Consider the following 16,360-nt stretch of genomic DNA (forward strand, 5'->3'; position numbering starts at 1 on the left):
ATCCATTTATTCTGTGTGTTCCAAGTGCAGATTTGAATGCATATAAATATCAGTAGAGGAGACATGTCTCTATGGTAATAATAAGTAAAAGACCATTTAGACAATATTAACAATTATATGAGACAAAATTAACAATTATATGAAACACACACACATATATGTATAATATATATTAGTAGATATATAAGAGTTTGTCTAATTGATGATTAACCAATAACCATAAAATGATTATTAGATCAATTCAATCTGACTGAAGCTACAACATTGGCATACTCTCTTAGCTAGGGAGGATTATTATAGAACACATTATACTCTCAAGCATATAGAGAGATATCATCTCAATATGATATTCTTGGAAAGACATATTTAAGGATATCAACTTATATCCATCAAAATAGATGTTATCTTTTAAAATCATCTGAAGATGATTCAACAATGAATATCAGCCATATGATATGCATCATACTGATATTCTCTTGGTATGCGCACTAGCATCAAGTCCATGATGCCTACCAAGAGAATATGTCATATCCTAGAAGGATATGTGTTATTTGATCTCCGACACTCTCCAGGACAACAACTAAATGTAGTCTATTAGATAACAGTCGTGATCTCAAGGACAAATTAACGTAGTCCATCATGACAAGTATCATGATCTTCAACACATTCTGGGACAACAACTTAACGTAGTCTATCATGATACTTTCGTTATCATGATCTCTGGCACATTCCGGGGCAACTTAATGAAGTCCATCATGATAACTGGTCAAGCCATTGTTAAGATTGTCACCTTACAATAGAGACCTCACAACACACATTGATGTAAGATCCTCACCTCTCATGATGTTTTCCTACAAAATCATGTAGTAAGTCACATGTTATCCACCATGAACCAAGTCAGAGGGTGGATCCACCACAGTTGCTCCTAGAGGGTGGAACAAGGGTTTTCACCTCAAACTTCTCTCTTACAGAGAAGAATGTATTACAAGGAATTTCACCTCGAACTTCCCCCTCTCAATTTGTAGACTTTTTCCGGTCCAAGGTTGCTTTTGATGGAAATTTCAAAGTCCCTCTAAAACTGATATCAACCTTCCGACCTCCACATACAAGGTTGTCTCCAATGAAGTGTCAAACTCCCTCTGAATATAGAAGGATACTCATAATCTCAATCATCAAAGATATTCACTTCAAGAGCCTCACTTTATCCAGCCTAATCATCAGATTACTAATGAATTCTAGAGCAAAACTTCTTTGGAGCTACTATCATAATATTTAGTTTTGCACAATATTTAGTAACATGCCTAATGTACCAATCTTCTTTTTCTGCAAGAACGTCCCTAGACACAAGGAAAAGATCCAGGCAAATAGCACTTTATTGTATGTATAGAAGTACAAATAAGAGAGAGGCTACAAAGACAAGATAAATGTAAATACTCAAGGATAAATACTTATCTACACATAAGCATCATTGATACCAATTGCTCCAATGAGAGTCCATATGCAACAAATCAGAAATTGCTTTCTTAGATTATTTGAGAATGGAACATCTCTCTTCTAAAGAAGGCTCAAGCGGGAATGGAACATTGATTATTATTCCCCCCACAATGGAAAATTCCCACTCTTATATCAATTCATAGTACAACATTTGAACTCCAATGGCTATGCAAGGACTTCATAAGTACAGGTGGTATACATGTCAACAAGGGTCGATATCGTGGTATGTAGAATGAGAGACTAACCATATTGATAGTTTGATAAGATGGTTTGACTCTTCCTAATGGATTTTACAAATACCACATAATCAAATCATCTTGAATTAGCCATATTATCCCTTACTGTTGTAGTATTCTATTTTACATCACATACACTCTCTTTCATGAACATATTTATGCATGGCCTTAGAGGAATCTCCAATTGATTCATCCTATCTCTTGGCAACATTTCCTTAAGCCAATTTGTCCAACAATTTGGGTATACTGTCTATACTCCCATATTATGTTGTGATTCTAGTGTGTGTTGGGCTCCACTGGTCTTTTTGCATTTCACACATATCCACATCTTATATCTTTCCAAGACAGAGCCTTTAAAATTTATATCCGAAACCTGAAATTATTTCCATCCCATTGATATTGATATGGGAACCCTAGAGTATTGGTATGAATGGATGTGTATTTTCATTCCCAACTCCTTGTAGATGCAAAGATGTCAGCAGTTCAGTCAACAATATAATATTGCTTTATCAATCTTATGCATACCCTTGTGAGCAGATTAGAAGCTCCCCAAAGGACAGTAATTGCTCTCCCTGCATATTCACCACAGCTATGTCGAGATAACTTTAAGAATTTTATAAATGAGGATTTGAGTCAATGATTAGCAAGTTTAGCCCCTGTGTTTGCACATCATACCCACGGTCCTCTTAATTGAATGAGGTCTTACCTGTGGCATTTGTCCCCCCACACAGCTCCTTTATTCGGTTCACCCAGCAGATGGGTCACCAAAAATAATTAACTTTTCAGAGTCTCAGTGCCTTACTAGTATCACACTTCATTATGCTTACTACCTTTGTGAAATAAATAATTGTTGTTTTATTCATATAAGTTGATATTCTTGTAAGTCATTGGATATATAAAAGCCGATATGTCCTCCAGAAATTATAACTTGAGATGAGGAGCTAAGAACAAAATAAATCCAGAATATTTCATTATGTGCCATCCCAATATACAGTTTTGTGGCTATTATTGTTTTAAGGATGAGGTCGATCATCTGCTACCAGCAATGCTTGAATATTATCTTTGTCTTCACCAAAATAAAATTCTCCATCAACATAGACACATAGCAATTATGATCTGTAATCTTAGAGTGCTCTAAGAGGCCCTATGCAGATCACTCCCACCGCATTGACATTTGAAAAGAATCCCCAAGCTCGTGCAAAACTTCTGCGCGAGGTCTCTGATAGCTCCAGATCTTACCTTCATGCTCGTTAAAACTATCCACACTTGCAGCCTAAATACCTTCAGCTTCTGGTTATTCATCAAGACGAGCTTGCAGGAGCTGGACTTGAGCTTAATAAGGTGAATTCTACGCAACAATATATGCTTCCCCTTCATTATTAAATGAACCAGTTCCTTCAGGATCTAGATGCTCCTCACAGCCAAGTGATAGAATGTCATGAGGTATACATATATCCAACAAAACAAAAGGGCATCCAGTAATTCACATGGCCTTGCAAAGTGTTGTATATATATAATAAATACTGCTCTTCTGACTAGGGCTCTTTGACTGGATGTGGATGCAATCTCAGCGTGTACCACCTACATATTGTAAACACAAAAAACCAAAGGAGAACATAGTTCTTCTGCAACAATTTGAAGACAAATCTGATATGTTGTTTAATGAGATTGATCCAAGGTGGTGTCCATTGTAACATTGCAGTGGCTAGAAGGTGCACACGGCTTATCACTCACTGTGATCTGATCCTATTGCATCATGAAATTAATCTAAAATTATTTGTTACCTCTCAGCACACAGGACCTTGTTTACTAAATCTTTTTTTAGAACCATAGACAATCTTCTCAAGGAAATCTCTTTTACAGCCATTATAGCCTTTACTACCATCGCCACCTTTAGTACCATTGCAGCCTTCAGAAATTCGACTTTAATCTTATTCTGTTCATCTTCAAACTTTGCCAATAATATTATTTGCGACAATTATAATAAGACTCTGGTATAATGTTATAAACTGCTTCTGATATAACCGATATATCTTCTTCCCGTCTATAATTGTGGCATTGAATTTGTGGGATCCATTTCTCTGTTTGGAATCATACTTAACTATAACAGTGATTCATATTGACATATATATGTCGCAATGGAGATAATCCTCATATATAAATAGAAGACTGAAAGAGGTTAAGAATCTTCTGGAAGTTAAACCAATTCTCCAACCGTTGTCCACCGTGGCACTAGAACCACTGCCTCTGTTTGGCAATGTTGTTTCGGTGTCCATTCTTTCCGCATTTAATCCCCATGGTCCTGTATGAATATCTGTCGATAAGTGTTCCCCTTATTGCCACTCGCCAAATATATGTTCATTGACTTCTTACTTCGTCATAATCATTTCAAGAATATTCTACCATTGTATATGATTGACATTGCTTGTAATTGTTTCATATTATGACTCATCGCTGTACTTCCATTTCAAACACAATCGCAGCATACCCGTAGTCCACACGCGACATACACATTAGATCCATGCTATATGAGATTTGTTTTGCTAATACTTGCCTTTGTTCAATATTGGATTTCCCATTTTGCCAGGCGACATTAGAATATCATTGACTATATTTTTATAAACTTTGTCTATTATTTTAACCGCTGAAGACCTCTGTCGGCTTGTCACTGCTTATATATTTATGTTTTACAATATTAAAACTTCTGAAGCCATCTGTATACTCTGATTTAAGAGTTTGGTTATTTCTTTGACCAAGTTGAATAACCAATACCTTTTATTATTAATTTTGAGAACACACTTCTGAGAACAATTCCATTACATCTATTCATCTTTATTAGTATCCCTCCTCAATAACAGGTTGGTTAATATGGTGCACCTAGTATAATTGTCATGATGCTCTGTTCTTTTGTATTCTAATTATATCCAACAAATGTTAAGGGAAAGGATTGCTGCAAATGTAATAACACTTTCTATTTATTCTGTGTCCCAATTGCAGATTTGAATGCATATAAATATGAGTAGAGGAGACATGTCTCTATGGTAATTATAAGTGAATAACCATTTAGACAAGATTAACGTTTATATAAACACACACACATATGTATAATATATATAAGTAGATATATTAGAGTTTGTCTAATTGATGATTAACCAATAATCATAAAATGATTATTAGATCAATTCAATCTGACTGAAGCTACAACATTAACAAAAATATGATCAGGCAATCTTCAGATGGTAGTACTGATGGTAGTACTGGATACCAAGAACAGGATATTTTTATCAGTACTGGATACTGAGAACAGGATATTTTTATCATAAGCACTCTGACCCTTAAGATGCCAAGACAATAATTTATTCTAAAACTGCACTTTCAAATATATGGGGCAACAATGGGCAGAAAAATTGACCATCTATAAAGTTATTTATCATTTGACAACAAGTATGTCTCTTAGATTTTGGAAATATCTAGCAAATTGTTTATTAAGGATCTTCCTCGTATTTTTTATCCGATTTGTATATTCGTTGTAAAACAGTTGATCGACATCCCAAAGGGAAAATATGTATGACCATGAAAGGGTTTAATGAAATGTCTAGCGAACTGTAGGAAAAATTTCTTTGAAATCTTGGGCTTGGTTTATGAAAATTTTCTGCAATATTTTTTTCATTAGAACTTTAGTAACAAGAGCTGCAGGGCACTTGCTCCCTGCCTGCCACTGCAGGACTGACTAAATGGCATACAATTTAAGCATCACAGAATTGAAAATGATATTAATTGGGCTTTAATTATGAACAGAATTGTGCTGCTTGCATCAACCTTTTATCATAAGCAGCAGTAAGAAGCTAATAATTGTAATGAGGATAGGTCTGGATCCTCATGCACTTTACTGTCCATATAAATGATATATAACAACACTACATGCTGAAAGAGAAAGTAAATCCACAGAATAGGGCAAAAGAAAGCAAATTCATAATTAGAGAGCAAGAGCAAGAAAGTTCCTAAATAAGCATATGAAATAAAATCCTAAAGAAAACGGAAAGTCCTAGAATATTGTTTACCCAACTTGGAGACCTACCTTAGATGCGGCTGAGATACGCGAGAAGTTAAAACTCTCAAATGACCTCACTGTCATTTTACATTTTGTATTATTTCAAAATTTATCAGCAAAGAAATAAATTTACAAACCACATCAGGAATTAATTATTAAGATTACATTTATTTTTCCTTGGCTCAAGGGATCTGTATTTGGAATGAAGCTGTTTTAATTATTTGTTGTAAAATTGTTGAGCTGCTTTTTGGTTCATCTGCTGCAATAAATGATCAAAGGTAAATCTTAGATTGTATTTCTTAATCATACAGTTTCCTCTTTTGGTGTCAAGGGGAGAGCGAGGGAGTTGATTGGGCAGGGAAGCATATCTTTTGCAGACATTATACTCCAATGGCTCAATAGTCAATATTATTCATGATTGGAATCGTGCAGCAACATTTGCAACTTCAAAACATACTTCAGCTTCTAAGAATTATCTTTTGTTAGCTTGCCAATTCTACAAGTTGGATGTGAGATTTTCACTAGGGGAAAACTTAACTGTTCAAATAAACTTTCACTATTGCGATTTGTTGTGGCCCTCTGAAGTGGAACTGTGTCTTAAAATACGCCCCTGAAGTGCAATGCTAAGCATTGAACATAGACCCCAATTGACTAGCCATCAAAATGGGCGATTTGTTGTGGCCCTGTGAAGTTGAACTGTGTCTTAAAATATGCCCCTGAAGTGCAATGCTAAGCATTGAACATAGCCCCCAATTGACTAGCCATCAAAATGGGCAATTAACATCTTGGAGTCCAGCCATCAAAATGGGCAATTAACATCTTGGAGTCCAGCCAAAAGGCAGGTTCGGAATTTGTGCCGATCAAAGAAATGGAGCATCAATTGTTATTCTATGAATTGTTGGAACATGCCTAGCTTTGCTGCAGAAGTAGAAGTTATAATACATTTTTCTATTTTTCTGGTTATACTATACTTTTTGTATCCTTGTGAAATGAAAAGATTTCTTGACTTTTTAATAGTTGTAAAACAAGTTGCATTGCTTAAAATTTTGTTGATCACATCCAATATGTCGAACTTGGTATCTTTTGGTTTGGTGACGTACTTGGATTTTGGTACTCATGCAAATTTCATTTATTTTTAGACAAGTAAATTTATTTATTTTATATAAAAGTTTAAAAGCCTGTTACCAATCCCGTACATTATAATACAAAATTGGTGAAATCATGTATTGAGTTTTGCCTGTATGAGCAACTGGCGAAACAGAGATTTCAGCACTTCCACTTAATTAATACCAATCCCGTACATTATAATACAAAATTGGTGAAATCATGTATTGGGTTTTGCCTGTATGAGCAACTGGCGAAACAGAGATTTCAGCACTTCCACTTAATTAATAGTTACTAAAGCTAATAAATATTTTTTCAGTTGATATTTAAAATAAATAAATTTACTTGTCTAAAAATAAATGAAATTTGCATGAGTACCAAAATCCAAGTTCGTCACCAAGCCAAAAAAATACCAAGTTCGACATATTGGATGTGATCAACAAAATTGTAAGCAATGCAAATTGTTTTACAAATATTAAAAAGTCAAGAAATCTTTTCATTTCACAAGGATACAAAAAGTATAACCAGAAAAATAGAAAAATGCATTATAACTTCTACTTCTGCAGCAAAGCTAGGCATGTTCCAACAATTCATAGAATAACAATTGATGCTCCATTTCTTTGATCGGCACAAATTCCGAACCTGCTTTTTGGCTGGACTCCAAGGTGTTAATTGCCCATTTTGATGGCTAGTCAATTGGGGGCTATGTTCAACGCTTAGCATTGCACTTCAGGGGCATATTTTAAGACACAGTTCCACTTCAAAGGGCCACAACAAATCGCAATAGTGAAAGTTTATTTGAACAGTCAAGTTTTCCCCTAGTGAAAATCTCACATCCAACTTGTAGAATTGACAAGCTAACAAAAGATAATTCTTAGAAGCTGAATTACATTTTCAAGTTGCAAATGTTGCTGCACCATTCCAATCATGAATAATATTGACTAATGTTGCTGCACCATTCCAATCATGAATAATATTGACTATTGAGCCACTGAAGTATAATGTATGCAAAGGATATGCTTCCCTGCCCAATCAACTCCCTCACTCTCCCCTTGACACCAAAAGAGGAAACTGTATGATTAAGAAATACAATCTAAGATTTACCTTTGATCATTTATTGCAGCAGATGAACCAAAAAGCAGCTCAACAATTTTACAACAAATAATTAAAACAGCTTCATTCCAAATACAGATCCCTTGAGCCAAGGAAAAATAAATGTAATCTTAATAATTAATTCCTGATGTGGTTTGTAAATTTATTTCTTTACTGATAAATTTTGAAAAAATACAAAATGTAAAATGACAGTGAGGGTACGGGATTGGTAACAGGCTTTTAAACTTTTATATTGGTTTCAGTTCTATGAAAAAGTTAAGATACGTACATTTAGAATTTGTACTTGGAAGACGAGTTTAGAAGAGGAACACTTGTCTGAGGGTCATTTAGCCTTTGTGTGGAGAGTGTTTACTTCTCTGATCAGGTTTTAATGATCTAGAATTCAATGGATTCATGTATGGTCATCCATGTGCAATTGTTTTACAGACGAGTCATCCGTGTGCAATTGTTTTACAGACGTGGCGTTTATACGAGGAAAACAGATTGCTAGACTTGGTGGATCCACGGCTAAAGGACTACTCCGAGGAAGAAGTATTGCGTTTCATCAAGGTTGCTCTTTTGTGCACTCAAGCTACACCCAAAGTCAGACCAACCATGTCTCAAGTTGTAACAATGCTGTCAGAAAGGCAAACATTGACTGAGAGGCTTTCACGGCCTGGTTTCATCTCAGACCTAACAGATTTAAAAATACATTCACAACAAAAGCCCTTGTCCCCAGGACATGATGGTGCATCCACATCCAATTACTCAAGAGGTACAACGGCATCCATTTTCAGCAGTTCAGATATATATTCTGAGGTATCAGCGCGTTGAGGTATTCATCTGATAGCTGGCGAGCAATTTTTTTTGAAGTTGAAGCCATGAGAGTGAAAATATCTTTGAAGTGGTGCGGTATGCATTCCATTGGGTCAGAGTCAAATGGCATTTGAAGCCCTTTTATAAAACAGCCCGGACCTTAGATTAGTTTACTCCTTCATATGCGAGGGGGGGGGTTGTATTTTATCACGAGTAGAATTAATTCTTTTTTGAGGGACATTGTAATCAGACTGTCTGAGCCCTTGGGATTTGTCATATACTATTATTCTTTGTTCTTGTTGAAGGCAGCAGTCAGATTTAGACAACTTTCTATGTTGTACAATTTTCCTAGTTATAGTTCTATGCCATCCAATCTAAGTTTTCAGCTGTGTTTTGCAGTCATGGATGTGTACGTGGGATGTAGAAGTATTGAACAATTTACAGTTGAATATTTGGAATGGGTTATTTTTTGTGGAGGAAGAGTCATCAAGGGATGCAAATGACGATTTTGTATCTTGATTATGAGAATATCAATGTAACACCAGATTCTGGTGGACAAATCTTATGGCAAGAGTTGTTTTGATTGGGGAAACATTTCTATGTTATTATAGATGGAAGGGCTGATTACAAAAGAATGAAATGACACTGTAACCAATTAAAGACAATAAAATTCTTGGCCCAAGCTTTTCATCAAGCTCTGGCTATGGACTATCAAAATGTTGCATGTCCTCCTTTTTAAACTAAAAGATTCGGTTTTCCTCTTCTTCTTTTTTTCCTTTTGAGGGGCTTTCTTCTTGGTTGAATGATTCATTGCCTTTGGGCCCTTAAGTTTCACAACCTCAAACAAGATTGGGTTTCAAGGGGAGAGGTTTGAGTATTTATTAGTACCTGCCTTGCATAAGGCTGGGTACTAATGTTTTCCGTGATGGACACGATTAATTCTTTTTAAGATAACCAAAGCTGTGTATTCCTAAAGTTGAAAATCAATTTATTTTTTAATTAATTTTGTATCGGCACTTTCTATTTTGTGATTGGTTGATAGAAATTATGATAGGCGTAAAAATACTATTTTGACATCAAAAATTGGGAAAAAAAGGTATCTGGAACCTTCTTTCTCTTTTCAACTGGAATTCTAGAATTTTCAGTCCAACTTTGTCCATGCAACCGTCCTGTGGTTCTGTTGAAACTTTGAAATTCTCAAGCTATGCCCGCCCGCTTGCCCTGCCAATCTCCAGTGGTACTGCTTACTGCTTACAAATCGCCTGAAGCAATCAGCAATAAAAAATGATGACATCAAACAGTGTGCTTTCTCAGAAGAAAACCGTCATCCTGCTTTGTTGTCTGTTCTTCTTCTGGACCAACTTTTTTATCATCACAAGGACAGTCGTGCTCTCCATGTCAAAGAAAAAAAAAAAACTTCCTCCTATGCAAACAGCCCATGCTTATGCAGAGTTGAAAGAAAATCTGTGCACAAAATGAATGTGTGCTCCTTCAAATCACAAAAAATCTATGCAAAAACAACATCAATTACGCCCTAAGAACATCGTATCCGTTCTCTCAGGCATCTTGTACAACAGTTAATCAAACAAGTAGAATATATATCACTATGATCCACAAGTCAGGAGCAGTTTCAAAAACTTGACCACACAGATGAGTCTTACTCCACATAGCTTCATAACACACCGGGCCTTCTGTGATGCTCTTAGGGAGGAAAGTGCTTGGGCAGTTGTTAATCCTCAACTTGGACCGGTCGAATCTGTCGGCTTCCGGATGAATTCATCTTCATCTGGTGGCACCAGAACAACAGCCGATCTGCCGGACATGTTGCTTGGAAGGCAAAATCTGAAGGTCGATTCAACGATATCCAAATTGGTTGGAGTGCACATGTTTTCTCAATGGGTGTTACTTGTTCTCTTTCTGCATTTGAATCAGACAATATGGACTATGTAAGAAAGAATAGGCATGGTTGAGGCTTCCCACAAAGTGACACCCTTCCCTCTCTGCGTAATAGAGGAAAGAGGCAAACTGGACATTTGGATCACCTGCGCCACCTATAATCCCGACGGCTGCTTGGGTCATCCTTTGCAGCTATTCTGGAGGACATATGTTACCATCACACCTCCCACTGCAATGTCGTGTCAAACTATTTACGAAATTGCTAAAGCTTTGTCTCAATTAAATTGGTTGTTTGATTTATTTTTAAACATAATTGTCTTGCACTGGTTAATATTGTAGAATGAATTAATTAAATTAGTAATTAGTGAATGAGAAGCATGTTAGAAAATCAATAGAAATATGATATATTAATAGTTAATTTTTCAAAAGAATAGAATTGCATCCAAATCAATAAATCAAACAAATATGATATATTAATAGTTAATTTTTCAAAAGAATAGAATTGCATCCAAACCAATATATCAAACATATCAAATTTTTGAGGAAAATAACTATTTTAAGAAAAATTACTTGGGAAATTATTTTGTACTCTTTTCATATAAAAAAAAACAATTTCAGAACAAAAAACTTTATTCTATATCACTGTAGAATATAAATCATTCAATATATATATTTTTAATCTATGTTTAACAATTGTCCATACCTATATTACACCATCTTTACTTTCCTTATTGCAAAATTCTAAAAATTCTAACAAAATATTCATAATTTTAAATAAATGTTTATATTTTAGTTAGTGAATTAACTTTTTGAAATATTTTTGTTACTGTTTAGCACTCGTCAATATATTTGAGCTAATATACAATTTTTTTCTATCTCTCCACTATAATATTTTAATATATTCAATAGGTGTAGATTCTACTCATGTCATTTTCTCTAAAAGAAAGATAAAATTTGAACTTTTAAGCTTTTAAGGAAAATAGCTTATTTGCTACTATGATTGTTTGTAATATTTTTTCATAGATAGAACAACATTGAAATCAAATTTTAAAATTTCAATTTTAAAATTTGTTTTCTATTCGAATTGCTTCCTTAAAAAAATTATGTATTAGTGATATTTGAAGTCCCCAAGTTTGTTAGCTTGATTGTGTTCCTTTAACTAAGAATTTATGGACAATGGAGCTTAAAGTCTTTGATAATAATCTTGTCTACTTATTTCTGGGTCTAATTTTCAGTTTAAATTTAAGATAATTGAACTTTTTTTGAGATTTAGTGCCATACTAAATTATTTCAGAAAAATTCAGTCAAGTGTTTGTGTTAGTGATTAACATAACTGGTGATTGTCTTAAAAATCTTACATCTGTCAAATCAATGTAACACTTTCAGCAATTATTTTGGTGATTGACACAATAAACATTGCAAGATGGTTTCGTTTCTAAACACACCCTCACAATCACAACCTCACTATGGCTCCAAAAGGTAAGGACTCTAGCTCACAAAGAACTCTTGTTTGTGCTGTCCTCTGTTTCATGCCCACACGGAAATGTTTGTTACAATATAGACGTTTCTATTGACCTTACGTTTCATGCTCCATTCTAAATCAATAGATACATTCTTTTATTCAATAAACAACAGTAAACGGGAGGATAATAAGGAAGGTTGCATAGCAACGTCCTGTCTTATATGATTGTTAAAGTAAGTGATGATATAACAATTTATTTATTGTATTTTTATTAAAATATTAAAAGTTTAATATTTTAATCATATATATTTTTATAAATATAAAAGTTATAAAATTCTAATATAAATATATGCAATGAAATATATATAATTACTATAATTCTAATATAAATATATATAATTACTATAATACAGTTGCAAACTAGTAATTTTAGTAAAAAATGTAAGTACTTTAGTATATGGTATTATAATATATATTATAAAATTTCTAGTATAAATATTATAAATTATATAAAATAAAATATGAGATATAGTTGGGGATTCTTTATTGTTTTTTTTCCCGTTGAGTCATTGAATCAGTTGAGTCATTAAATCAGTTTATATATATATAGGTTAGTCCACTTTTGCCTTAAATTATGAGATATAGTGAAAATAAGTTTTATAATTAGTTTGTAAATATATAGTTGAATATATGTATCATGATACGTATAAACTAGTATAGATATCTTAAATAAATCTATCTAAAGAAATGTCGATAGATATCCACTATAAAATAATTATAATTTAATTTACTACATGAAAAAATTAATTACATTTCCTTTATCTCTATTTATTTACCTTTTCATTAACTTAAATTTTTCATTTTAATTTCTAAAAAATGGATGATTTATATTTCCAAATATTATAATCTAAATGAATATTTTATGTGGTATTTATTAAATTATTTTTAAAAGTATATTCTATTTATAATAAGATTTAAACTTTTGACATGTAGATGGTTGTCAAATTTAACCTAAAAGAATAAAAGTTAACATTAAGATGGTCACACCATCCCACTCCGCCCAATCTGCCTAGAATGCCTATCAGCATTAATGAATTAATTTTAAAATTTTAAAATGTTAAAAAAATTATTTGTTAATTTTATAACATATAAAATTATTAATATTCATAAATTATATTTAACTTTATAACTTTTAAAGCAAGGTTAACATTATGTAAAATCATTTTAACAAAAGGTTGCATTAAATATTATTTATTAATCCTTTATATATGCAAATGATTTTTCAGAGTTTATTTGCATTCCTAGAAGGTAATTTCTAATTTTGCAAGTTTTTAAAAATTTCCTAGAAGGGATTTTTGAAAAGAGAGTATTGTAGTAATTAGGATTCAATAGATCAAGTAAGTAGTTTTATTAGTCCCGCCTAGCCATAGGTGGAGACTATAATTTTTAGGTCATTTTTTGCATATTAATTCTTTCTTTGGTAATCGTGCAAGTAGTTATAACCCACCGTTTGAAAGGATTATTTTATTAAACAACTAATTTCTTTTCATTTTTATTCAATTTTCTGATTGGACAACAAATTGTTGCTAGTAGTCTATTTTATTTTCCATCATTAAAAATAAGGCAAATATTCTTAGTCTCCATTTGTCTATGTTGTGTGGTGACAACTTTAATCCTTGAAATCATCATTTTGTCTGTGATGTATATTCCTCCATTGCCAAGGATTTGCAGCCATGTACTTGCCAATGCCAACTCTTCTATCTTTTGTAAATCCTTTATTTTATACTTTCTCCATAACAAAATCTGCAATATTTTTTTATATAAAATTGTGGAGAATATTTGCTATGGCATTGTGCATGTAGGCATTACCATCAACGTGTTGCATTTTATTTATGTCTAAAAGCTAGGTGTATTCTGTAGTAAATGTTTTGTTTGGTACATTTCACCTAACCACTTCTATCTTATTACAAGGCTTATTACAAGGCAAGATGACAACAAGAAGAGGTTGAGGTTTTACTATTCTAATGTTTGTTGTTTAGATCTGCAATTCATCCACATCCATGAATTAGACAGAAACATCAATTGTAATTTTTTTATCAATTCAATTCAATTCAATTTATTTCATATTTTTTTCTTTTTCCTCAAGTTTGTTAGGGTTTTCTTAAACTAGAATGAAATTTCCAATATAATTCAAAATGCAATGTGAAGAGGTCTAATGGGGTTTTGCGCACATGCATAGGCACGCACGTGCGTGCACACACACACACACACACACACACACAATTTTCTAATGTTTGTATGATTTATTTCCATTTGTGGAAGTCTAGGTAGTTTTCAATGGGAATTCTAAGCTTCTTTAATGCTATGCAATTTGGGTTTCAGGCTGATTACAATATAATTCACACACTTCAATTGAAGAGAAAGCAACAAAGAAAAGGTTTTGACATTTTGTGCTTAATTTTCTAGTCTATGGCATTGCTATTACAATTTATTTTTCCATCCAGGGCATACATTTGAGCATCATAGCAATAAAGGTGGTGTTTCATGTAATTTCTCATTTGATTTCTTCTTATTTGAAGGCATAGTGGAGGATTAAAACAATCAAATGAAACTCTTAGGATTGTAATGACTATCATTTTCAAAATAGCATTGGATTTGTTATTGGTGTTTCTTTGCTACAAGTTTCATTTACAAAGGTATATATTTTGTAGCTTTTCATATTGAAATATAAAGGAACTAAATCAAAAAATTGATTATTATTTTCTTTAATTTGTGATTGGTCAATTTAACCCATATTGTTTGAGTTTGGCCTTACTGGAGCATTTGCAGGTCGGATTGAATCTGTGTTATTATTTGCACAACTACTCTTTGTTACTTCTAGAACTTGGTTCATAGAACATTTAATCTATCTAGTTAACATGTTTTCTTCGGGTATGGTTAATTTGTAGCTTTTTTGTTTCTTTTCTACATTCTATTCTGATAACTATAGACATTGTTTCTTCATTGGTTGACACTTTAAATTTCCATCTATGATGATGATGCCCAATTCTATTAATCTTGCCTAGCTACATAGGTTTTGTTGCACTCTTAGCATGCATCACATAAGGATCAAATATTAGTGCCCCAGCTAGACGTTTCTAGACCTAAAAATAGTATTGAGGTATATGTTAAATCAATTCTCACATTCATTTTGGTTTCTATAATTGGTAATGATTGTTTAATTGCTTTAAAGCATTTAGAGCATCTTCTTTAACGTGTATCTTAAACCCTATATTCTATCAGCTCTATCACATTTGTTTGTTTAAGAACTATGATGATTGATTATTGAATTGTGCTGGGCATATGAAATACATGGAGGAAAAATAATGGGCTACTCACAATTGAATTATTTGATGCATCTATTTAACTAATCTATAAATAATGTTGAGCATCGTAGAAGCATCATTACCATTTAGTAGAGACAAGAGATGGCAACTGAGGTTTTTTTTTTGTAGTTTATAATGAATATGATACTATGGAGATTACAAATGAAGAACTTAAAAATCTAAAAATATGTTATTCTCGAGGATACAATTTTGAGGACTATATGTCATTAAGAATCTGTGTAATAATGGAATTTTATGCATGAAGTGTGTATGGAAAACACTAAGTATGGAAATCAAATATATTTTAAGAATGGTAAAAGAATTGAGTAGGTAAATAAAATGGTTAATACGTAGGTAGTGAATCATTAGAACTATTTAACTATTTATATAAATTACTTTATATTCTTCATTGTTATTCTAGAATTGTAAATTAGATAGATTTATCATCACTTTCAATTCTCCAAACTCTATACTATTGTAGCATTCAATAATATGGATGGTGTTGTAATTAGATATTTCCTAATTAACTCTAGTTGCTTAAGCTAAACTTTAGGCATCTAATAATTAATTCTTTTATTAATTATTTTGATGCAACCTAGGTTAGACCTTTTTAGGATTTCAATCTCCTTTATAAGTACAATCTCTCATTGTAAAAATTGAGAATTGAGATTGATTCATTGTTGATAATAGCAATCCATCTTTTTGCTCATCAAGAATGTCTCATTTATGGATCTGACAATTCCTGCCTCCATAGATTTTTGCTTCTCTCTTTTGTAATAGGTGTTTGCATACAGGTGATTCTTGGGAGTTGTGGGGTTGATCTTTCATCAACTTCATCATGGTA

At 32.9% G+C, this 16,360-nt stretch overlaps 1 protein-coding gene across 8 annotated transcripts in view; it reads left to right on the forward strand.

Moving 5' to 3' along the window:
- LOC149528482 (cold-responsive protein kinase 1-like) overlaps positions 1 to 14,812 on the forward strand; it is a 30,238-nt gene extending 15,426 nt beyond the window's left edge. For 4 of the 8 annotated variants that reach the window (XM_089811613.1, XM_089811612.1, XM_089811617.1 and 1 more), the window contains exon 7: positions 8,455 to 9,556. In XM_089811613.1, coding sequence (XP_089667739.1) covers positions 8,455 to 8,811 — 357 coding nt within the window. In that variant the 3' untranslated portion in view covers positions 8,812 to 9,556. Of the gene's footprint in view, positions 1 to 8,454; positions 9,557 to 14,533 lie in introns of those variants that run through there. The other 4 variants (XM_089811615.1, XM_089811616.1, XM_089811619.1 and 1 more) reach the window with 3 other exon arrangements.
- The last annotated feature ends 1,548 nt before the right edge of the window (positions 14,813 to 16,360 follow it).

This window comes from Cupressus sempervirens, chromosome 11 (genome assembly GCF_028749045.1).
Source record: "Cupressus sempervirens isolate cs-2001-9-10 chromosome 11, ASM2874904v1, whole genome shotgun sequence".
NCBI classification, from domain to species: Eukaryota; Viridiplantae; Streptophyta; class Pinopsida; order Cupressales; family Cupressaceae; genus Cupressus; species Cupressus sempervirens.